The sequence below is a fragment of the Cibotium barometz genome, chromosome 20 (genome assembly GCF_041138505.1).
Source record: "Cibotium barometz isolate CiBa-2024 chromosome 20, ASM4113850v1, whole genome shotgun sequence".
NCBI lineage: Eukaryota > Viridiplantae > Streptophyta > Polypodiopsida > Cyatheales > Cibotiaceae > Cibotium > Cibotium barometz.
Window position 1 is genome coordinate 29,907,455 of NC_141065.1, and position 25,954 is coordinate 29,933,408.

The 25,954-nt window shown below is 46.7% G+C and overlaps 1 protein-coding gene across 1 annotated transcript in view; it reads left to right on the forward strand.

Annotated features, from left to right (window-relative positions):
- LOC147627770 (metal ion-binding protein) overlaps window positions 1-25,954 on the forward strand; it is a 130,553-nt gene that overhangs the window by 91,283 nt on the left and 13,316 nt on the right. The window contains exons 13-14 of the mRNA XM_086814735.1: window positions 4,429-5,013; window positions 20,615-20,794. Coding sequence (XP_086670861.1) covers window positions 4,429-5,013; window positions 20,615-20,794 — 765 coding nt within the window. The remainder of the gene's footprint in view (window positions 1-4,428; window positions 5,014-20,614; window positions 20,795-25,954) is intronic.

Here is a 25,954-nt window from a genome sequence, read left to right on the forward strand (position 1 = left end):
TGGCTCTGCTGTATATGCTCTGCATCTGCATACATAATGCTCCTCACTCTCCACCTCCTCTCTGCACAATCTGCATACCCTCTCCTCTCGGGGGATCCGTGCTGCTCTGCTAGTCTCAATCTCCAATCGGTGTGATGAAACTCTAAGCTGACCAATAGCCACTCGGGAGCCGTGTGGTAAAAAGCCCTCCATGTATCTAGGCCTCTCTATAAATCCATCATCAGTGATACTCATGAAGTGATCGCTATAGTATAGCATCTTCGGTGGAAGAGGCTGTGTAGGCGATACCCATGTCTCTCGTGTATAGAGCTGCCATAGATCCTGTCTCAATACTCTGTTCCTCTCATCACTATGAGAGAGACGGATATGTGGTGCATCCCTGTCATACTGGAACGGTGGTAGATGATCCATGTCTAGGCCATGCTGTGAGAACCAATGTGTGACCTGTGCATACCATGATCCTCTGTCTCCTGCCTCAGCCAGCTGTCTAGATGCCTCAAAAGCATTGTATGACAATCTGTTTTGTGGCATCTCTCTGAATCTGTCTAGCAGGCATATAGTCTGAAATGTGGCCTCTACCATCATAGGAGGCGCAGCAAACTCTGCTCGGATAATTTCATGGGGTACTGATGGTTTGCTGCGTATCATGCGTGCCATCATGAGGGCCTGTGGTGTCTCTATGTGTCCACCAAAAGTGTGGTAGCCACAAAATGCAAGTCAACCCTTGCATGTGTCACATCCTTATAATATAGAAGTACAAAAGATTATATGTAGAGTGCCCTTTCACACTTGATATCCAAGGAGAAAAACCACATGGGAAAAAGTGCCCTTGGTTAAGCCCTGTTCACACATAGCACTACCATAAGTGAGCATATGCCTACAATAGAGGAGGGAGCGGATGTAGTAGAAGGCGGGGGCAGCTGAAGAAGGCAGGGGTAGAGAAGAAGGCGCAGGCAGCAGAGGGCGGGGAGAGAGAAGGCGGCGGCGGACTTAGCAGCGCAAGCAGAGTCTTTGAGCTCCTTGGCCCGATCTCATCAATTTGGAACTAGGCTTGCCAACAAGCTAACCACCTATATGCCAGCTTTTTGGTACTTGTATCACCAAATGAGCTAGCCTCCCATAAGCCGCCTACCATGACCTCAGCTTTCTGGGAGTAGCCATTATTCAACTGGCCACCCGCAAGATGCATAGGTCACATTGTGGGTATACTGTGGATACATTGGTCTTGCTATCATCTTTCCACCCCTTAGAAAAGGAATAATCTTAGACATGCTTAATTCTTGGTTTCGACAAAAAAGCTAAAAGATGTAAGGCATATGTTCCGTCTAAACAAGTGTGTGCACGCACTGCGCATTCTTGCAACCCTGTTTCCAACAATATGTGGATGGAAACACATAGTAAATTGGGAAAATTAAAATGACCTCAAATATGTAGTAAAAAACAAGGGGGCTTAAAAAGTTCAAACTAACTTAAGTACTATTTTGTACCCGGAAAAAAGTTTCTCGGTATTCATAAATTTATTATATTAGAGACATCGTTTTTGTCATCTAACAGAACAACATAAAAGTCTTCCATATTAAGCCACCAATACATCCGTGAGTTCTCCACCAAATTGATGTCATAGAGGAGGACTACGCCCAAGGAATCTGATCTGGAAGATTTATCGTCATCCGTTCTGGCTGAATGTGAAACTAGTGGCGAAAGCGTTCTCCTTATGAGTTTACAGGACACATTTTGTGCCCATGCAAACCCTGGCTCACAAAACAAAACAAAACATTATGGTTGAATGTGAATCTCCTCAACGTTGGGATCACAGTGTCTTGCTTCCGAAGACTTTGATAGACGCTTTTCTGATCTCCCGCATTCAAGAGAGCATGTAGTGGATGGATGGTGAGCCATCCTGGTGGCTTTAACAATTTCATATTGTTACTAGCAAGTGACTCCATTGTGGAGCAAAACTTAAGTGGCAGTCCGGGAAGAGCAAAGTAGGTGGAAATGAAGGTAATAGGGCGGTGTAGGGCGATCCAAAGGTATGGAAGATTTATCATCATCCGTTCTGGCTGAATGTGAAACTAGTGGTGAAAGTGTTCTCCTTATGAGTTTATGGGACACATTTTGTGCCATGTGAACCCTGGCTCACAAAACAAAACAAAACATTATGGCTGAGCTACTACTGTAAGTTGTGAGCACAAACCTTTGTGCAAAACTATTCATTTGCATCGTGTCTACCACTAGTGTCTTGCTTCCTAAGACTCTGATAGACGCTTTTCTGATCTCCCGCATTCAAGAGAGCATGTGGTGGATAGATGGCGCGGCTCATCAATTTGCAAAACCTGAGGTTTACATCAGCTTTTTGTCTACCTGCTAGAGCTTGTAGCCATCGGATCACCGTACACCGCCCTATTACCTTCATTTCCACCTACTTCGCTCTTCCCGGACTGCCACTTAAGTTTTGCTCCACAATGGAGACCGCCTCTGTGCTTTGGCTGATAAACATGCTATATACACACTTGGTCAACCAGGCTTCAACTATTATTTGGCCAAAAGTGGTATATTTAGCCCAAAAGCGTGTACAATACATGCCCACACCTTGTTACACGCATCCACAGTCTATTTCTGACCTTTCTACACGTCATTTTTTTGCCAAACAAAATCTGCTCACGCCTACAAATCTCTGGACAGTCATCCATGACTGCAGTACAGAAACTGTATGGGTATTACACATACATGTACGAACGGGCTCTATGACGTGTGTACTTGTGCATAAGATCATGCACCACCTGGTTGATTACCTGCAGCAGTTGGTCATTGACGTGCCTGGCAACCTCTCCCTACTGTTGTCCGTAGCTCCAGACTTGCAGCATAGTCCTGTATAGTCTTGTGCATACCAATTCAGCCCATACATTTACTGAAATTGCTTTCTTAGACCGTACCAGTCCTCTTGCCTCTTGCACACAGTTTTGAAGGGTACCCGTTTGTTGTACAACCCACCAACAGCCCTGTATTAGGGCCTTGCTGCTCATACGATGAGGCACATGCTTCTGTGCACGAGAAAAGCTCTCTAGCACAGCCAACACCCCAAAAAGCAGCTGGTGTTGCTAAGTTGCTTTGCGTCTGGTGACCAAATCCTATTAGCGAAATTGAAAGCCGCTATGGTTTCTTTTTATCGTCCCAATTTCAAGATCTTATCGCTGGTAGCAACCCAAATCAGGGGTTGAACAAACTCCTTGGTCTAAGCTAGTTCAGCAATCAGCAGACTCTCCTCCCTTCCACCAGAACACATCCGAGTTACCAAGAGGCTCTTGTTCTTATTTGTGTGGAAGCTACTAGTGGAGTTTTTCTTGTGAGGATGGCGAAAGCAAATCAATCTCTGGTTTAGTTCCATTAGGAAATTTCCCAACGATCTTCAGGTATGGCTGAGGCTTATCATCCAACTTTTCCCTTGAGCCTCCCTTCCACCCGAATCTACCCTCATACATGGCACCCTAGCATGGCATACTTTGTTTAATCACCCAATCCTTATATATTAGGGACCCCAAGCGTCCAGTGTGTACCTTACTTGCCACATACCATACATGTGCCCTGTGTTTGTTTGGCACCCCCCCTGCTACACACCAGTGGGTCTTTAGGCCTACAGCTGTCACCCAAGAACCTCTTGTCAGCTATGGATAAGAATTCACGCTAGCTACAACAAGCGATGATGTGTTGTTATATGTTACCAAAGGGTCCACGATCTACCAATGTGTCCTAGGCTTTGCTAGTGTGTACTTATAAAGGTTGTAACATTCTCTCCCCCTCTTAGGAATTATTGTCCTTGATGATAAACATTGCACAAGCTGCCAATTATCTAGCAAAACTTTTTCAATTCGCCCCTCTCAAGGATTGATGTCACAAAAACATCTAGGAACCCCGAAGAGTCGAACTGAGCATCATGAAACTTCAGCAGGAGGGACCTCTTTCAACTCGTATGTTTACTGGCCCTGCATCATCAATGAAGTGTGTTCCTTCCACACCCATTTGTTGGCTTAGCTGTATCCTAGGAGAGTTATGCACACATTAATGAGTGCTCTACCTGTAATGTGACTTGTCTGCATGCCTTGGACTTTTATCTGTATGCTGACTCCCATACATACCCCACAACCTGTGGAAAAACGTCTCTGCGGGTTAGGATGTGTGTCTGTGTAGAAGATGATGTGCTACCCTGTAAAGGTGTCGGAAATTCTCCTGGATCCTACCATAAGGTGCCATGGCAGTTCCATGTCGCTATCTGTAATTAAGAGGTGATGAATGATGATGATATGTTTGTATTTCCAGTGTTTGGTTTGGCTTGTAGGAGTTAATAATTGAGTTGTGAAATTGCATTGGCAGATGTATGTATGTATATTGTTGGCTTTGGAAGCTTATTTTTGAATTGTGATTGCTTGTCAGATGGGCCGTGGTCGTACTACAACCGGCACAGTCATTGCATGCCTCGTGAAATTGCGCTGTGACTTTGGTCAACCAGTGAGATTGCAAACACCTCCTATTGAAGTATCTGATGGTGATACTGGATCAAGCAGTGGTGATGAAGCAGGGAATATGACTGATGCCACTGCCATAGAACGTCAGAATTCACTCACAGGTTTTGTTATGGATGATATACCGTTAATACGGAAAATTACCAGGATTTTGGAAAATGGAGTAGAGAAAAGAGTGTCTTTGGATGCAGTCATAGATCGATGTGCTGTGATGCAGAATTTACGGCAAGCCATTCTGCAATACAAAAAGGTCTTCAATAACCAGAATCTTGAGCATCACAGAAGGCGTGCTGCTTTGAATCGAGGTGCTGAGTATTTGGAACGGTACTTCATGCTGATTGCGTTTATTGCGTATCTTGGAAGTGAAGCTTTTGATGGGTTTTGCACCCCAGGATGTGTAGCCACTACCTTTAAAGCGTGGCTTCACAAAACACCAGAAATTCAGGAGATGAAATGGAGCATACGGTTAAGGCCTGCACAAGTGTTTGCAATTCCAGTAATCACCAGCAACTCTATGTGAATTGTAGTAGCGTGCTTTATTTTGATATGGATTGTTGCTTTATGAGGTTCGTATGTGCTAACAATAATATTTTTTACCCGGAAAAATAGACCCATCTATTAGTAAAAAGAAAAATCATTTGTGAAAGCTCACATAACAATATAGAGGCAGTAATTGAAATGAAGCCTCCATGATTGGTCCCTCTCAGAGGTAGACTTTTCCAGGCATGTCACAAAGGCAAGAAAAAATTTCATGCTTTGATGCCCATGCTATATGCTAATAATTTCTATAAACAAACATAATTTGAACTTGGGAAGCTTTAAGAATGTGTTTTCTCCCCTAGGACATGTTTTTCTTGTCGAATGCTTATTAAATGCCCAACCATTTTGGCTCTCTGCTGAAAGTTGACAAACATTGGTGCCCAAAACCTTGAATTTTTTTTCCCCAAAAAATGGTGTGATTCTGAAGCTAATTGTGAAGGAATCTTGTAACCTTCCACAAGCAAAAAGCGTTGTGGGTTGCAAGAGTAACACATGGGAGCTGATTTTACAGCCCCAAGATAGAGAAGGGCGTGAGAGTGGGCCCTGAGGAGATTTTTTTTCTCTATTCAGGGTCAGGATGCCTTGCATCTCTTTGTCCCCTGTTTTTCGCAAACTGACCACCATGACTTCTCCCCCCAACGTCGTTAGACTCCACCTTTTTTACTTGGATGATCTAGTAGGTACCAATCTCAGAACACACCCTGGTTATGCTCTGGGTGGATGCTTCATGGTTGCGTAGTTGTCAGCAGTCCAGGATTCCTGATTGCCTACTTCAGGACACAGACATTTAGCAGAGCTGAGAGGACAAGCACAGCAGCACAGGGATCAGACCATTCCTTAGCCAAAGTCATCCTCCTGTTGGACGACCTCTGGCAACTCTTGGAGTAGATACAACTTGCACCTCTCTTGAGGCCATCAAGTCTGTGTGGACAAAATGAGTAGTATGCCTGTGCTTCACTTACTAAATAAGGTCACCTGGCATTTTTTTGCTTTCTTAGAACCATTGTACAAACAGGCCAATTTTTTGTTTTAGAGGACCAACTGGGACCCCGCAAGTCCGAGAGGTCGCGATGGAGTTTTATAATTCCTTTCTTTCATCACATATCTCAACTTTTGAACTGTGACAGCAGCAAGTATGGCATCACAAATGAGCGGTGGTGACCATTGAAGGAAACTCATAGTGGTAGTGCCAGCTGTGAACGAGGGCTTATAAGGGGCACTTTTTACCTTCTATATCGAAGGGTTTTTTCTTGACCACCCGGTGTGAAAGGACACCATCTGGACAGCATTTTATTATTATGCCATGTACTTGTGGTTGTAAATACACAACTTTATCATTCCAATACATTCCGCATTGCGTTGCTCTTCCACTAATGAAGAAAACAGCATGAGGTATCATGTATATATCTAATGTATGCATACGTGTACGTATATGTGTAGACATGGGTGTCAGTGTGGGCGTATGTATATGTGTAGAGGGTAGGTATATATATAGGTACTTGTGTATGTGCAATAGTGTAGATATGTGTGTGTTGTAGTGTAGTTACAAGAAACATTGGAAAAGGCAGCCAGACAAGGATGAATCATCGTTTCGCGCAAGCACACATGGGGAAACGCATATTCATAGGGGGGAAGACGTTTCATACACGTTAGAAACGCGTTTCATGCTACTGTGGTGCATGCCCATACCTGTTGCACCAATTGTACTTCGTGTACATGCACATTTAAGCATTTGGGGGTTTCTACAAAATCAAAGCAAACTCATCAAGTTGGTAACAAATAACTCATTACCCTACAGCATTTTGTTATTTGCAAGGGTCACGTGAGGTGGCTGAGAAAAAAAGGTAGCTGAAGTGAAGTAGCCGAGGTGGCCATCTTGTGAACAAGCATAAAAAAAACAAAAAAACGCAAGCAGCTGTTGGCGGTGATTCTGGGTTGGAGAAGAGCACGCAGCCAAAATGACAGGAGTTGCGTGAAAGAGATGCCCTGGCGTATGTGGCAGCATAGTTGCAGAGGTGCTGAGACAAGCAGCACAGGATGGATGTGGGCAGAGCCGCCTGAGAGACTTGCGGAGCTGGCCCACCTACAGGCTTTGGCCGGCGTGGTACACGCTGGAGAAGAGGCTCAATGCACACTGGCCACATCTTCTAGAACTTGGTCCGTAAAATGGAAGAGGAAAACCATCTTTGATAGTTGCCTTATTAAGAGAACATAAATCAACACGTACCCTGATTTTGTTGTTGTTGTTCTTGGATGTGATAGCCATGAGAGGGAGAGCCACTCAGAATGTTCCACTAGAGAGATTATATGGGCGGCCTCCCATTGTGCGTGTCAAATTTTTAGTGTATCCGTACCTGTAGCAGACCTGACTGTCCGGTACATTAAAGGAGAAAGAAGGTGGCTTCTACTCGTGGACAGTATGTCTGAGGGAGGAGAAGCTTAGATATATGAACACACTTAAGCTCTCTCATTCAATGAACATTATAGATATGATAAGAAGACACAATGGAGTGCACAGTAGCACTCAGGGCTCAAACCATTAACCTCTAATCACTATTACATGTCTACACTGTGTACACAAAGTAGTGGTCTCGCAGGGAGATAGTCTGACACGGACTCTGCTAGAAACAAAACAGGAAGACACAACTGCTCCCCACTGTGGAGTTATCCTTTTGTAAGCCTGAAGAGTCCGGTAGGTGAGCACCGATAGTAGTCACTAGTGATTGATTTAATGTTGATGTGCGCCATTGAAGTAGCTGTTGAATGACTGCATGTACGAATGATTCCTTTTGGGTCCACTTGATGTCCATTGGGAGTTCCGTGTAGACATTTGGGAGTTCCTGATCCATTAGGGAGTTCCCACTAGACTTGGGAGTTTGGATAACATCATGTCATGCCCTTGGACTCCATATGGGCACCACCCCTATGCTCCATACGCATATCGAGGCTAGGCATGCACCACATGTCATACGTCGGGGGTTGGTGACATCCCACCACCCATATAATTGAGAGGTGTACTTAGACGAGACATGCTCCACATGTTATACGTCATGAGTTGGTGACAATTGAGGCCATGTTCAACAAGAGGAGAAGACTTTTTTTTTCAGGAAAGAGACTTATATTAAGTATGAAAAAAGCATAGAATAATCACGGCTATAAGCCGGAATAGAACAGAATCACCCCAATATGTAAGTGATCTCAACCACTGAGGAGTATTAGGGTGCCATGAAATACCTGTGGGACTAGAGGAAAAGAAAATGCCATGGTCCCACTCCCACAAACACAATGCGCTTTGCCTGCGCGGAACGAGAAGACCCCTGAATACGAGCCCAAGTAGTTATATAGTCTTGTGGGTTGACTACCACGAGTATATAACATACACGTTCCTAAAAGGTGAATTTGGGCATGTTCCTGGATTCATCTAGGTATATATATATATATATATATATATATATATATGGATGATATCACCCCATATAGTGCTAATGTACTGAGACTCAAAAATCTAGACACCCTCAATAGCCTCCGTGCATCTAGCTCTCCAGATCTGCCATGTTCTAATACTGGCAAAAATCTCCCAACTGGTGTCAATCCTCTGTTTGGGGGGTGTATAATGTGAGTGATGGACAGATGCTTCGATAACAAATGGTACATGTAATAGTCCTGCGCACGCTTCGAGTTCCCCCCCGTTCGTTGGCGTCGACTATGTGTTTCCCCCCAGCCCGTTGTGTGCCCCCGCCCTCTCCTCCCCTCTTGTCGTAGCCCCCCCCCCCCCCCCCTCCCCCCCTCCCTTGTTCGCTTCTCTGCCCACCCCGTCTCAGCACAGTCCTCCCCCCTCTTTTCGCCTTTTCGCTCTTTCGCCGCCTCCCCGTCTTCGCTGCCTGCCCCCCCACCCCCCATCTTCTCCCTCCCCCCCCTTTTTTCTCTGAGCCCCTCTCTTCCATTTCCTTTCTTTCTTTATTTCCTTGTCCCCCTCCTCCCTCCCCTCCCATGTAGTTTGATGCTGCCAGGCTTCTAGGGTTTTTAGTTTTATTCGGCAAGCTTCGTTTCATTCTGGTCTTCACCCTCAGGAGGACTCCATGGCAACTGCTCTGTCATCCCTGACCGAAGTCGCCGTTGCTTGCATTTCCTTCTCCGAAGAAGTGGATCTATAGGTTCTTGCCATGACTGTTGCGTCACTTTAGGCCTCCGCCCTGGTCTGCAAAATTGTTGGTAGTTGCCTCGCGCGGAGACAACTCGGGGATCTTTTTCATGTCAACATCATTGGCGTACCTGCAAAGATCGTCGATATTCACCCTCTGGGGCGCGGATACTACCAAGTGGAGTTCGACTCGCCATCGGCTTCAGACCGAGTCATGTAGCTGAGTCCCCCTGCATTGCGTAGGGCACAGGCCTTCTTTGCTCGGTGGCAGCACGGCTTTGATCCTGCATCTGACCCATCGGCTGGCGTTTCGGGCTTCCCAATGACAGTTTTCTTCCGAGGCCTTAGGAAGGAGTACCTTCCTCTTCTCCTGGTGATTGGTGGTGCCATCGGGAGAGTGATGGAGCCCCAGCCATAGTAGCAACAGAACGGGAACGGGCCACGAGGGGAACGAGAACGAGGGGGAATGGTAAGGGGGAACGAGAGAGAAAGAGAGAGGGAAAAGTAAGTAGCCTTGCTGCCTTGCCTTAGAAAGTAGGAGTCAAAGTCTAAAGAGACTCGAGAGAGAAGCCCACTCGTGACTCAGAGCTGTCAAGTAGGCACGCCGCACGGGCCTAGGAAGTATGCGGGCAGGCGACAATAGGGTACGTCTTTCAAGGATATCCACAGGCGGCTCGCAACAACAGGTACACTTTTTCTCTTCTTTTTTTTTTCTTGGCCAAACATAAAAAACGTTCCCCAAAGGGGGAACGACAGCCAAACGTTCCATGAAACCGTTCCCCCACGTTCCCCTGGCCGTTCCCATGCCAAATCGTTCCCCCATGCACGTTCCACCCGGTTTAGGCATCTCAGCCTTGGGGGAACGAGTTCCACCGTTCCCAAGGGGTGGAAACGGCGTTCCCCTGCTACTATGGCCCCAGCCCGCCCCCCCTCCCCCCCCCCTCCCTACCGTTTCCTCGGCCCTCGCAAGGGCAGCCAGGATTCCATCCCTCCGCATCTGTTGGGCCTTGCCGGAGTCAGTACCGCATTGTATTTCTATTTTTAGCCTCAGAGGGGACCCCATACAGTAGTGCATGGAGTATTCTGGCCTTCCAGGCCAATGCTTCATTTGCAGACAGATGGGTCACTTAGCTAGAGCTTGCTCTCGGCGGTAGTCCAAGAGACCGTCTCCGGTGGTTCCTCCCCCCGGTTCTCGTGCTGATGCTCACAAGGCGGTAAAGAGAGCGGCAGGCCCTCAGGCAGTAGAGCACTGACTTCGGGTGACCCATCGGATGGTGAGTGGTGGACAAGTGGACCGTGCTCAGGCTGCTAGCAGACGACCACTAGAGCCGAGCGCTGCCGCTAAGCGCGCTAGGCTAGCAAATTTCAAGAGTATCTGGTTCTGTCAGAGAACTGTTACGAGCATTTATCCCAGCACTTTCCCATTGGTGACGCGCCTTCTCCAGTCCTAGAGCGGGCCCCTCCGCCCCCACTAGCATGGCGTCCGATCCCTCGTTGAGATCCCCCCCCCGACCCTCAGTGTTATGAGAGGCCGGCCCGCCTTTGTGAGTCCCCGACGGGTCCCTCCCCCTAGCTTTCCTCTCCGATGGATCCCCCTCAGCAGCACTCGTCCCCCGCCTCTTCGCCCCCTCCACCCTCTCTTGTCGCCGCCTCCCCCTCTTCCTCCCCAGTCTTGTCACCGACTTTACCCGCTGCAGCGCACTCCGCCCCTTCTTTATCATTTGAGCCCTCCCTACCTCCCCCCCTTCTGCCTCTCTAGAGCACTCTCGTCGCCCCCCAGCAGCTCCTGACCCGGTGTGGAGGCAACGGACAGGATCAGTCTGTTGTCGCTTGATTCACCGATTCTCCGATCCGGTAGAGATGACCATCAATGCCTCTGCGGTGAGGGTTCTCCCGCCATAGTCCCGAGGTGGGGACCTCGAGATCTTGGGACAATCTGTGGACTACAGTTTCTTCCGGTGTTTGGCGACGGAAGGGACTGACATGTTTGAGGAGATAGTAACCCCGGTTCAGGTATGAGTGGTTTTTCACCACTCCAGGCCCTTTACACGAGATAATGGTGCGATGATCTTCTCTTTCCCCTTTAGTGCAGCCTCAGGGATAGAGTGGGATCCTGAGTTAGGGGCAGTTGCCATTCATGGTCAGACAACTGAGCTCTCCCACCATCTCCACGATCTCTGCATCACCGACATTCTCACCCATTTTTGGCCTCTGGCTAGGATGGAGCTTGGAGGTTCAGCCCATCGAGGCCAGGACGAAGAGATGGTAGTCTCCAGTCTGGAGGTGCTGCTCTTTGTGTTCATGCATACCTCTGATGCGGTACCTCCTCCCCCCTCTTACAGCTACCTATACTGTGATCGATGGAGTCCGGAGCATGCATATGCGCGTGCTCGTACATAGTGGGGTCACATGGAGGACAGGATTATTGCCCACCTGGCCCGCCTTCGCCCCGGCACGGATTGTGATTATTCCCCGTCTAAACCCTCTCCCAAGACTCTTCGAGTGGAGGGCAGTTCCGCTAGTGCCGCATCACACCGAGATTGATATGTGGATTGTTTCATGGAATATTCAGGGTTTGAGGGGGCCTAAGTGCTTTCAAAGATGAGGCAAGCTTCAGAGGGCCATAGTGGGGGGACCCATAGACATTCTTTTCCTCCAGGAGCATCATCTCTCAGAGGGGTGCACCCACAGATGCGAGAAGATTCTTCCACGTAGGAGTCATACTATCTGCTCCCCATCCTTCGGCCCCTCGGGGACACAAGGAGGGGTGTGTATTTCTGTCAGTGAGCACATGTTGCCTGCAGTGACTGGCTCAGGAGTCATTGTCCCGGGCCGGGCACAGTGGATTACCATTACTATTGGAGAGGATAGCGTTGGCTTTCCTCAACATCTATGCTCCGAACACTGCTGCAGGTAGAGCCCTCTTTTGGAGCTCAGTACGGTAGGCCCTCCCTCAGGCTGACTTTTGGTGCTTGGGCGGTGACTTTAACATGATTGAGGTAGCAGAGGACAGGCTTTTGGAGGTGCCATGGCCACACTTTTAGGAGCAAAATACTCAACTTGGGAGGAGATGATTCTTGCAGTCAGGGGACAAGACCCTTGGCATCTTCCAGAGTTTGGGCGTAGCCCTAGGAGCCTTTGCTTCTCGAGATCGGATAGGAGCACCGGCCCCAACCTCTCTAGACCTGACAGGTTTTATGTTGATGAGTGGGCTTGCAGTCGAGGGGGTATGATTGGTATTTTGGCAGATACTTCCTTTTTTGATTACGCCCTGGTTATTTTGTCCTTAGAGGACCCCTGGAGGCATGACAGGCATGGGAGCTCGAGGATTCCGAACAGCCTCATTTAGGACCCCGAGATATGTAGCAGGATACAGCAGATATGGGCGAGATTGGATCTTCTTTCAGGCTCTGTTGCGTGCACATTGGATTAGGGCTTAGGGGAGATCAACAGTTTCTTGCAGGAGGTAGCTCAGAGCAGATTAGAGGGTTTCCGGGAGCAGGAGAGGAGTTTGAGTAGTCGTCTTGCTTCTTTACAATGGCTTTAGGTGAGGTCCCCGGATAGCCAGTGGATCGAGAGTCAGCTTGCCGCCACTCACACGGAGATTAGATCCATAGAGGAGAGAAGGGTGGAGTACAGGTATCATGCTAGGGCCTCTTTCTGGAGACAGACAGGCGACAGAGTCACAAGGGATTTCTTTGAGATAGCTAGACCCCACAGGAGGAGAGATGGTATTCGCAGGTTGCGTGGCCAGGATGGAGCTATTGTTTTAGATCCCCCCCCCCTCTATGTGAGAGCCATCGCCACGGACTTTTTTCAATCCCTCCTCACTAGTGCCCGTTGCAACATCTTCACAGGTGGTGGACACACGCGAGAGGGTCTAGCAGCAGACGAGGGAGGTGATTCCCCCTTCTCTTCGGTCATTTTTATTAACACCATCTACTTCTGATGAGTTGGCGGAGGCATTTACGGCACTTCCCAGGGGAAAATTCCCAAGGGCGGACGGGCTTCCAGTCTTCTTTCCTCGCGATTGGGACCTCATGGAAGGTGGCCTTCGAGCTGCCTTCAATGAGATTATGATTACAGGTGCCATGCCAGAGAGACTCTCAAAGGGCTTGATTCAGTTGATTCCGAAGGAGGGTGGTGACAGATTGGAGATCCAGCAGTGGAGACCCATCACTCTCCTTGGGACAACCTATAAGATATTGGCCAAGGCCATCAGCAGGATACTTCAGCCTTTTCTCCTAGACTTGATCCATGACACTTAGACTAGCTTTGTTTAGGATAGGAGCATCTTAGACAACATATTTACCTTCTGGGAGGCGAGAGCTTCGGCCAGGATGTGGTAGCAGGGCTTCTCCTAGATTTTGAGAAAGCATATGATAGGGTGGATTAGAGCTCTCTGGAGGGTTCAATGAGCTGGATGGGACTCCCCGTGGAGTGGATTCATGGGGTTTCAGAACTCTAGTCAGCCTTGCATAGCTAGGTCCTCATTCAGGGGGCCCGAGGTGACAAATTTCCCCTTCTCTGCTCGGTTCGGCAGGGTTGTCCATTGGCACCTTACCCCTTCCTTTTCGTTGTCGAGGCCATGAGCAATTTTCTCTCTGCCCAGGAGACTGGGCTCCAAAGATTGCGTCTTCCCCTCCGTCCGCAGGAGGAGTTGCTTGATTTAGAGTTTGCAGATGACACAGCAGCCTTCCTTGCAGGAGATGTTGGGAATCTCTAGAGATTAGCGGAGGTGATTGAGATTTTCTGCCGCCGCGCGTAAGGAGCGGAGATCAACTGGCACAAGTAGTTTGGTTTTTGGGTAGGTTCAGCACCTGCCTTGACTTGGCGACAAATTGAGGTTTTCCATTGGATCCCGAGGGGCACTCTAGTTCGCTATCTTGGTTGTGAGGTTGGCATTGATATCTCTCCCGAGCACGAGCTTGCTCCGCTTGTTCTGAGTATTCGGAAGAAGCTTTTATATTGGAGCTCAACGAGCCTCTCTCTAGCAGGCAGAGTGGTGGTGGTGAACCAGGTACTTCTAGCCACTATGTGGTACATGACTTCGTGCTGGGCCTTTTCTCGGGCATGCATTGGCCAGGTACAACGATTGATCCGGAACTTCGTATGGGCCGGAAGTGATGGGAAGCCAGCCATGGCCAAGGTGGCATGGCGAGTGATTATTCAGCCACGTAGCAGAGGGGGCCTGGCCTCATCGATCCTGCTATTCAGAGACATGCCTTGCTCGGCAAGTTGATTGTCACAGGACTCCTTCACGGTGGTGAGCCCTCAAAGGATTTCTTATTGGCCCAGATTTCAGCCCGCACTCCGAGCCCTGGGGGCCCGTGGTCACAGAGTACTTGGTGGATCTTCACAGAGATGCACGCCTGTGATTTTAGCCCAGCTTTTTAGGACAGATTTGCAGCCAGTTTACTTCTGGCTTGGGATCATCTCAGGCCAGCTCTCAGACAGATAGAATAGATTTGGTAGTGGATTCTCCGCATCTTCGCTATGAATATGGCATTGACCCGGCTCATCACTTGGGGCACTGTCACTTGGGCCACAGAGGCTTGAGTGATTAGGGCTTATGAGGAGGATGGGGGAGGACTAGCCCTTCAGGTCTCTCACCATCGTATTGCAGCAGTACCAGTCACAGCCCCTCCTACAGGTGATTGGCGGCCAGGGTCATGCCAGAGATGGGAGATTTGCACTAGCATCACAACCTGGCACATTTGGCATGCTAGATGCAGCGAGGCCATCGAGGGTACCCACACTCCGCCGGTTGAGACCATTAGGAGCATATGGCTTGATATCATTCACACCCTCCACAGTCAGTGGGGAAGTTACAAGGAGGTTCTGACCGCATGCGGAAGTGGCGGGAAGCCTTCTTAAGACTTTGGAGGCCTAGCCCTTAAAGATAGAGGCGGTGACCCCATTTGACATTATAGACCACCTGTGTGGTTGTTCCCTCCCTCCCCTCCCCAAAGCACCCTCCCCCCATATGAGATAGCCTTCTCCTCACAGAGCGGCCAGCCGGAGGAGAAGCATCTCTTCCCCTTATGATCACTTGTTTCCTGCCCTTATATGATGCGAGTTTGTATTTAGCCCTTCGTGGTGGTACTTACTCCTTTGTGGCTGTTTTTCTTTAACTAATTGAAAGATTTTTTTCCCGGAAAAAAAAATGTGAGTGAGGGACATCCTGCAACAAACCATGCTGGGCAATACATCCACGAATGAAAATAGTAGTGTCTGTCTCTCTGCCCTTGTAGAAAAGCTGCGGGCCAAACTCGGAAAGCCAAGCGACTGCCCCTCGAGTAACATACATGGCACGACAACTCAATTTTCCCATAACTTGGACTATAGAACCCTGAATACACTGTATAGTGTTGCATCCCCATAAACAATGTTGTACACTCTCAGAATTTGCAGCGCATCTCGGGCACGTAGGTGTTACACCAAAAACCGATCTCCAGTGATTGGTGGGGAGACCACCATGTAAAAATAACCAAAAGAAATGAGAGATCTGGCTCCTTCTGTATGAATGCCAAAGCCTATGCCAATATCTGCGCTGTATCACTAGAGAGATGTCATAATTATCCCAATGAGGTCTCAGAGTACGGATCCTATGTATATGTCGAGTGATGATAAGCTTGGCATTCCAGACTCTGAAACTGAAAAAGGGAGGCTTTTCAATGGATCGGGGGCATCAATCTACTCCCACTCACTTGGATCCCACTGAAGATACATGATAGGACTGCCACCATACAACCACAAACACCAAGAGCCATGAGTCACTATTTGAGGAGAAGGATCAATGAACCAGTGCTTCCCCGAACGCCTAACAATCCTCACTAGACTAAGCCTGGTATTTGGGATGATCCCCTCCATGCCACATCTCCTCAATCTTCATCCAAGCATGATAGAATAGATGATGCAATCTGTAGCCTCTTGGCCCGGGAGAGCAATGACTTGCTGAGGTACGCCTATCCTAGAAAAAACTCCCAGCCATCTCGGATGATAATCTCCATGAAAGGTCCCAGAGAGCCACTCATGTAGTATAGCTGCATCAATCTGATCAATACGTATGCGAGAGACCCTAAGATGTTGAATGGATGCAGCTCTCGGATCCACCAGAAGACTCTTAAAGGTCTTCCAAGCAAGAATTGTACATGCACATCCCTCCCATTGTAACCGCCACATGTAATGAGATGCACCAAGTGGCTAACCAGCCTCATCCCTGATGAACTCGTTCCACATAATAGGTTGTCGGTCAGCCTCACCCAAAGACCTAGGAAGCCTCTGTCGCAAGAATGGTCTCATGCTTCTCCATGCTCTGACAATGGCTACAATAAGAGGGGAAGATGGTGCCCTGATATCTGCCTTCGTGAACCAAAACCTTGTGCTGGGCAGCCAATCTCTCCCAACACGGGGTGTACATCCGGAAATTTGAGATGAGAAAAAATCCTTCCAAGGCTCAGTGCCTGGTAGGAAACCTCTAACCACAAGTTTGCAAAGCAACGCAACATCCGGATCAATAATATTCAGCCCTCCCTCTCGTTTGGGTTGAATAACTATGAACCAAGCTACCCTGGAACGTGTGTTTGTGGTGCCATCCAAACCTGACCAAAGAAAATTTAGGATCAACCTCCACAATTGACCAATGCACGCACGAGAGAAGCACCAACAAGAGGCAATAAACCATGCCGAGGCAAGCAATACCTGATTAGCCACCGATGCTCTCAAGGCTAAATCCTATCTGTTGGAGCTCCAATGAAGAAGCGTCTTTTGAATACACTCATAAGTACCGGAGCAAATTGCCTTGCAAGAGAAATATGAACGCCAACGTGGCATCCCAAATATCTAGCAGTGCATCCTCTACTGATCCAAGTAAAGCCAAGCTCTTCACACCAAGTAACTCTTGGCGAGTCGCTAATCCAAAAATGTACAGATTTGTGCCAATTAATGAGGGCCCTTGCTGCCAAACAAAACTCTTCCAGTGCCACTCGGAAGCAACATAAACATATCTGTGAGGTCTCCAAGAAGATGGCTGTGTCATCAGGTAACTCAGAGTCTTAGAGTCAACCAACTCCTCCTAACTACGAAAAGGCAACCTCAATCTAGAAATACCAGCAATGCAGCGGAGGGAGATGCTCATGGCCTCTGCGACTATGATATAGAATAATGGGGCTAAAGGGCATCCCTGCCGTTCTGAGCAAGAGGTCTGAAACCGCTCTCCTCTATCACCGCAAGCGAGCATACTATTGTGGGCATCACGATACATGCATGAAACTCCTTAATCCATCTCTGAGAGAAACCCATATGGCTAAGAGTACCCTCAAGGAAGTTCCACTCCACTCTATCATAAGCCTTCTCAAAATCCAAAAGCAGAATGGCTAAAGTCTGATTACTCGCTTTGGCCCATTCCATGGCCTCCCAAAATGAGAAAATGTTATCAAAGATGCTCCTTCTGTGTAAGAATATATTGTGAGTGTCATGAATGACATCCTGCAAAATTGGCTGCAATCTAATGCTCACTGACTTAGCAAGAATCTTATATGCAGTCCCAAGTAAGGTGATAGGTCTCCATTGTCCAATCAAGGTCTTATCTCCACTCTTACGGATAAGGAAGATAAGCCCCTCAGTGAGAGAAGAAGGCATAGAACCTGTGTCCCACATCTCTTGGGGAGCCGATGTGATCTCTGCCCCAATATCATCCCAAAAGGGGCAACAGGGTAAAGGTGGGGATTAGCTACAGCAGCGCGGGCTTTCCCACACGACAAGATTTTCTTTAGAGAAGAAGACTTTAGTTTCTATGTTGGGATAAGCGGGTCGAGAATGTGGCGGGACAATGCAGACTCGGAGAGAGGCCACCATGTTGATGAAAGAGCTCCACTCCACTTGGAGGCACCTAAAAAAGCGTAGCCAATTGGGTGCCACATGATCTTAGGGGGGACCTTCTAGTGACTCTGGGAGAAGAGTTGAGACTAGCGAACAAGGCTATATTTGTATTTGGTTAATCTGTTGTTGAAGCCAACATGTATGAGGAGGTTTCATTGTGTTTTAGGGGTCTGGGGAGGGGCGAGGGTGGGGGCAAAGAAGGGGATGACGAGGCTAGCGTAATAATAGTGAAAGGGGAAACCGTGGTGAGGGCCCTCCACTGGCTTGCGTCAAAGTGTCCACATTATTCGGAGGTAAGACTAGTTAGTATTGCGGACCAAGTCTAGCGTGCCGAATCTGTCACCAACTCAGACATTTCCTAGTATGAAAGGGGTTTGGTGGACTCCAAGACCTCTAAGTATTTGGAAAGTACTGGAGGATTATCCACTACAAAAGATCTAGTACCTGAAGCTTGGTCTAGGCTCTTAGAGACGGTTTCTTGGACATACAAATAGGCATTGGAGCTTAATTTCTAATAAGGTGGACTACAAAGGATCACACTCCTAAAATCTAGGAGGGTTACGATTTTTGGACAACCCCCGATGAAAATTCCGTTCGCGTCATTACGTTGAAATCATATCTTAAATTGGGACATTTGGCATGACAGTGGATCAAAATGAGACAAGTGGCCTCACACTTGTCACCTAAGCTCTCCACTTATCATTATAGCTTTTACTTGCTATTCTAGCTCATGACAGCGGCAAATCTATAAATTGGAGCCCTCTCTCAACTGCAAACTAGCCTCTATCATGTTGGCAACTTTTCCCATGTTTTTATGTTCTCAGTAATTCATGACGTGTTTCTATGGACAGTTTTGTATCACCCCAGTGAGATAGCTATATTTATGTTTTCATTCTGTTTTATTTTCCATTCCATGATGAGATATGCCATGGACATTATCGTATCACTTTGGTCTCATAGGCCCATTGGGTCTTTAGTAGACGCTTAATATATCTTTCTTTCTTTCTACTCCAAGGTTATGGCTCTTCTACCACCGCTACAGGCTTTGGCTGCTCTCTCTGTTTCTCAGGCTGCCTATGAAGTAAACCGGCTGTTGGGGACTGTTTTGAAGGCTTCCATCACAAAGAAATATTGAAGGCAAGGGTATTTAAACATTGTATTATGTTTTTCAGCCATTGGGCATTTTTCTTATTAATTGGTTATATATGGACAGCCATTGGACAATTGCTATTGCCATTGGGCATGAAATTGAGCCATTGGCTGATGGATAGCTTTATGTGCGTATGGTTCAACCATATGGGCTTATGGACAGCTTTATGGACTTATGAGTCATCCATATGGATTTATGAACAGCTATGTGGGCTATTGGATAAGCTATGCTAGCCGGTTTCCACATGGAATATACATATTCTTGGCATTTTAATGTGGCTTTTTGATGACAACCAGTGTATATGACTTATTCGTGGTTGTATGTGGATAAATCTGCAGCGTGTGCTTTCCCAAAGCTTTTACATGATATTTTTCTCCTTGGGTAAAAAAATACTCCAAGGGAGACGGGGGGGCGGTGTTGGCCCATTACGACCTCTATGTGGTGTTTGATGTGCACATCTCTCTTTTACAGTTTCTGGGAATTAAGTGGCATATGTTAAGGCTATGGCCAATTTAAGTGTTTAATTGCATTAATGGTCAAATGTTTTGTGAAACCTGTTTTATTGGTCTTGATCCACTTGATCCTTGAGAATTTGTTATAGCCAACTAATTAGGGTCACGATAGATTGAGCAACTTTTTGGCATTGAGATTTTTCACAAACGTAGGGTGCAACCTCAAATGTGATTCTCCGGTTTCCAAGACGATTTAGCATCAGGATATGGCGCTCCAATTCCGAGAATTTGGGAAAAATCCTCACTAAACGGCCCAAAGTCTGGTCTGTTATGAATTATAACAGAAGTCTTGCTACTGACAAAACAGAATCAACAAATTACCAGAATTAGCAAGACAGAAAATAAAGGCGCCCTTACTTGGTAAGAGAGGGCTAGTGCTCAAATTAGCACATATGACCCAGCTAGCATCTGCCAGAAGTAGTTCCTTCTTTGTATTCAACCCACAAGATGTGGTTGTTGACAAATGTTTAAAGTTCCAAAAGTTAAGTGTGTCAGACTGTTAGACCCGCTTTTCTTGCATTCATTTGTCACGAGACTTCTCACTGGCATGTGGAGTAAGTGTGAGCCAAGGTAGTAGGGGGCTCCACCAAAAGAAAATCCAGAAAGCAACAGTTTCACATCACCTACATTTAGTGATTATACCTAAAAGTAAGTAACAAACCTATAATAGCCTTTATATGCAAGATTCTACTGAAGATACAAAATGGTTTTTTTTAGCAACTTTTGGTGGTGTTTTTAAGACGTTCTTGTAATTGTTTTTTTTTAAATAATGGCTTTAGAACAGTTGCAAATTGTTGTGCTTTTAATGTGAATATTTAAATTGATGCCCAGCTTATAAATTGATGTCATTGGACTTGTCTTCTTCATTCAGGAAGTAGATTTCAGAACTTATGGAGACACAAATGAAGGTGATGCAGTCATGGAGGCAGTCGTGAAAGCTCGGAATGGATCCGTGCTTGTGAAACGGTCCATACTTAAAATGTACTTTTTCCCTGGCCAGAAGACGTCGTCAGGCTTTGTGAATATCAATGGTGCACCTCATGTTTGCAAGGTATGTTAGTGTCATCAAGTCTTAGCGTGCTTGTGTCTATGGTTTGTCTTTTCTACAACAAACCTGTCTTCAGTGTGCATCTGACATTGTCTGAAAATCTTGTGTGGAGAATTATTGTGAAGATTTTTAGCTTGTATTTCTTGCACTTTGCATGCTTCTGTCTATGGTTCCAGCCTCTCACCTTGCCCCCACAAACACCCCACCCCACCCCACACTACAAAAAAAAAAAACCTTGCCTTGTGCTTCTCTACATTCATTGTGTCCACAGCAAGTGGCTGACTCCATTCACCCCGTTTGAGCCCGCCATCAGCTCTGGCTCCATGGAGAGGGTTTTATTTAGACTCTGATGCATTCACTCGTGTCACAGGTTTTCCAGTCTCCGGACTCCCCAAGGAGTATCCGTCTGTGTATGTGTATCCATGTGTGTACTTCTCCCGAAGGGTTATGTGTGTGTGATTACCTACTTAGGTGTGAACACTCTTATAACTGGATAAGTGTATGACGTGTCATATGCTTATATGTATATGTGACTTATGTGAGTCAAAATATAAGGTTTGCAACCTATAAAAGCATGTACTTGGTGTACCTCATAACATGAATCAAAGTACTATTGAGTAGTGCAATCATGAGATTGAGTTTCTCTCTCTAACTCTCTCTCGTCTCTCTCTCTTACTGGCTGTACACTTCCACCATGGCTATCTTTGAGCCACCATAGCCCTTGCATATGCCTACACCCTAACGACACCTTACAATTGGTATCAGAGCTTATCCCACCAGCTTCTCCTACTCGGGCAGTTGCCCATCATCTTGTTGCTGGTGTGTGCCTTGTGCTTTTCATGCAGTCGGGGCCACCTCCGCCTCTTCTCTGAAAACGCAGCCAGCAGGCATCACAACTGCACGGGCAGCCCACACCATCAACATTTCTTGCGCCTACTGCTCCCACTGCTGCGACTTCCCTGCAGCGCTGGCCTGCTACGCTCCCTTCTCACCCAGTACCTGCGTCGCCTGTGCCCACCTTTCCTCCTCGACTTGGTGCTTCCTCTACTTGCCATCTTTACGTCATCATCACCTCTGCACCTACAGCATCTGTGCAGACTTGGCAACAACACTCTTCATTATTGCTCTTGGCAACAACACTCTTGATTATTGCTGCGTTTTTTTCTTCAGTTGCTCGTCTATTGTTGATCCTCACCACTCCTGTGTACGTGCAAACAACATCATCATCATCATCAAAAATTTCAAAATTTGGGACTTTTTCAAATCAAGGTGATAATCCTGTAATTAAACTCTCCTGCTTTCAATTTATTTGGTGCTTTTTGATTAGCAACAAGATAAAGCTCCTGTACACATAAATTTGGGGGTTTTCAAAATGGGCCAAAATTGGTAAAATTGAGTCCTACGGCACATTGATGTCTCCATAAGACCATGGACGGGGCGGTTTCATGGAAAAGACGCCGGGAAAGGTGACACCACCTGCATCAAGGAGAGATTCCCTGATTTCCCTGAAATTTGTAATTTCCGTGTTGTGTGTGAGTCAAGATTCTCTGCTCGGGATGTCTCCCAAAACAATCTTTGTGTGTGGTAGAGGGTTTTATTCATTTGATCCCAAAAGAGGGGAAGACAGGCTTGAGGTCAACCTTCTCGGCATGGCCTGTGAGATCCTCGCTAAGGTGATCAACCTCCACCTTCAACCTCACCTCCCTGATCTCATCCATGGCACTCATACAGGTTTCATCCAAGATTGAAGCATCCTGGATAACAACTTCATCTTTTGAGAGGGGATCAGCTCGGCATAAATGAGGCAGGAGAATTGTAGGCACCAGCGGTGCCCACGATGTTAGTGTGCTACAATGTTGCAGCGCAAGATGCTCTACGTGAATAGTCGAGTGGACACTCCAGCGTGAGAGGGGATCAGCTCGGCATAAATGAGGCAGGAGAATTGTAGGCACCAGCGGTGCCCACAATGTTAGTGTGCTACAATGTTGCAGCGCAAGATGCTCTACGTGAATAGTCGAGTGGACACTCCAGCGTGAAGATTTTGGGGCACACCACTCCAAGGCATTTAAGACACCACACCCCAAGAAAGGAGATATGTGCCGCAACAACTACGTGCATGCGGGACCTTCCAAAGATAGGAGATGCTCACCAACGATCACCGACAACATCTTTGTGACTCTCCGGAGTTATAAGGCATTCTACCCCGTTCAAAGGGGATATAGGCTATCTTGTAGTTCCACCTTGTCCATTGTAAGGCTACTCTATGCTATTCCACTGTACTCTGAGTTGTGTGTTCACTGTATTATTTCGTCCTAAGAAGAGTGTGTGATCCCCTCATTGTGACCACTGTTGGGTGTGCACGGTGCAATGAGTGGTGATTGTAACTACTGGTTGGTAGTATTACAACTTATTCTTGTGCATTGTTCCTTATATGTTCGTTGCTTGTCCATTTTAATTAAGTATTACTATCAACCAAGAATTACAATTGGGTATGCTTGGTGCAGTGAGAGTAGTGATTGTGACTGCTGGTTGGTAGTAATACAAGTGAGTACATTGTTCTTGTGCACAATTCCTTACCTGTTCTTTGCTTGTCGAGTTTAATTAAGTATTGCTTAAGTAAGCGTGTTATGCCATCATTTCTTCCTATTGTTATATCTTGTGACTCCCATGGACATATTGTCCAAGAGTGAACCACGAGGAGAATCTAGGGATTGGTTCTTCCACCACCTCTCGTCCCTCTCGGGTGCCATCATTAATGGAGGATTTGAAGTGAATCTCTCGTCCCTCTCGGGTGCCATCATTAATGGAGGATCTGAAGTGAATCTAATGCACGAATTCACCTTGGAGGCCATGGACCTTCCCATCACTAGACCTTGCAATTTCACTATAAGGATGGCTGACCAGCAGGATGGTACTCCCTTGGGCATTGTGGAGCATGTCAGAGTAGATACGCAAGGCACTAGCTTTTTCTTGGATTTCGTGGTGATCAGGCTGCCCCAAATTTGTGGTGCGTACTCCCTTTGATAGGATGCCCTGGCTGAGAGAAGCTGGAGTGCTGCATGGCTGGAAAGGAGACAAGTTGTGGCTTCCCCAATCAATTGGCCACCTTGAACTCCAACTAGAGAGGATGGTGTGGATCATGGTGTCTGGGGAACCAACATAGCAGTGCCTGATAGGAGGAAACATAGTAGTGCCTGATAGGAGGAAGGTGTAATACCCTACAGTGATGACTTGGAATTCCTTGATTGGCTCCATGCCATGGATGGCTTGGCACGTAACAAAGTGGAAGCCCATGGAACGAGCGATGTCCTTGGTGGCCCTAAGCACATCAATGCTTGCAATGATGGGGATACCAACGACACCTTTTTGTCGATGAAGGTGGGCTCTTAGCATGGTATATTGGGCACCCAAGCTTATCGTGCACACAAGCCATCTCACAATGTGTCCTGTAGAAGGGCAGCCTAAGGTCCTCGAATTTTCTCACACAACCTCCAATATTATTTCTCAATTTTCTATGCATTTATTTGTAATTTTGTTCATCTGTCTATTCTGTCTTACTTTTTCCCTCTCTAATATTTCTTTCACACACCTATCATTTTCTTTCCTCATTTTATAGGCTAAATGCCTTATCTTTCTTTAACACACTACTCATGACCCAAGGACCCTTGGCTAATCCAATGACATCACTGCTTACACACAAACCCTTCAGTGGCTATACGAGGTGGTTCACATGTACTTACTCACTTACTCGCATAAGTGAGTGTTCACACACACTTATAAGTAGGTACACAAACAAAGGTACACGAATACGATGAGTCACACATAGAGACTCCGAAATACATAACAATTGCAAACATGAGGCAAAAAGTTTTGGAAGAATGTCATGCTCCTTCCTATGCAAGACAGAGGAATATTGCCTACCACTCAAATGACTGAGAGGTATTTCTTTCGGCTAGGCATGAGAAGAGACATAGAGGCTTGTGTATGTGCATGTATTTTGTAGCATTATATGGTAGTGATGTGTGTGAACACACTTTGGACCGCCGGGGTACCTTTTCCTTCACTAGGAGCTTTTTCTCCCGTGCGTATGTACACCCTCTTATCTACTTATTTTGGGGTGTGTACTTATCTTTTGTATGTGGCACACATTTGTTTATTCTAATCTAGTGAGTTTGTGTGCTCTCAAGCTTCTCTATCTTGTGTGTGTGCATTGTTGCAATTCTAACCCTGATTCCAACAATTGGTATCAGAGCTAGCTTCCTTGACACTTGATTTAGTAGTATGTCTCCCTCCTCACGATCCTGTTTCTGTGTCTCCGATTGAGATACCCTCTTAGGAGAAGAAGATATATACTGTAGTGTTCTGTATACAAAGTATATAAAGTTTTCGGGGTTCGTGGCACGTTTTGGACGCATTTTGGACACTGCAAGGTTTCTGCAAACGTTCTGGAGAGGCGTCATTTTGGATTGATTGTGCTCGATTTTTGGTGCTTGGACTGTGTAGCAGCAAAGATTTGGTGTGTAGAGCATCTACAGTGTCTTCAACAACATCGACCATCATACTTTCGCTAGTAACACTCTATATTCTCTACTCTGTGATATTTTTTATACACTTTGCAGGTGATTCAGTCAGTTGGCAGCCATCTGGGATTGCATTTAGTGAATACTGAGTACTTGCAGTGTGTTGAAAGATTTTGCATTTGATAGATAGTCATGGCTGGCAGTAGTGATGTATTCAACATGTTGTCTGCTGAGGACAAACTTGATGGGACCAACCACTCATTGTGGTCCTATATGATGAGGCATGTACTGGTTGCTAAAGGCCTTTGGAATGTGGTCAGTGGTAGTGAAACTCGTCCTGTTTCACAACTACCAGTGCAACTAGGTACCGCAGGTACATCTAAAGTAGAATCTGATATAGATGTGGCTCCTCCACATGCACCATTGGTACCTCCCAGTGCTGCTCAAACGAGATGGGATGGAAGAGATGCACAGGTACATGCATTCGCATTATACCAGGTGCGCAATGAAGCACGTGTTGCATATCTGAGCAAACAGTTGGAGTCTAAGCACATGAATGAGGGAGACTCAATGGACAACTTCTTGACTAAGATCAAAAATTTTAAGGAGCAGCTCGCTAGTGTGGATGAGATATATCCTGATA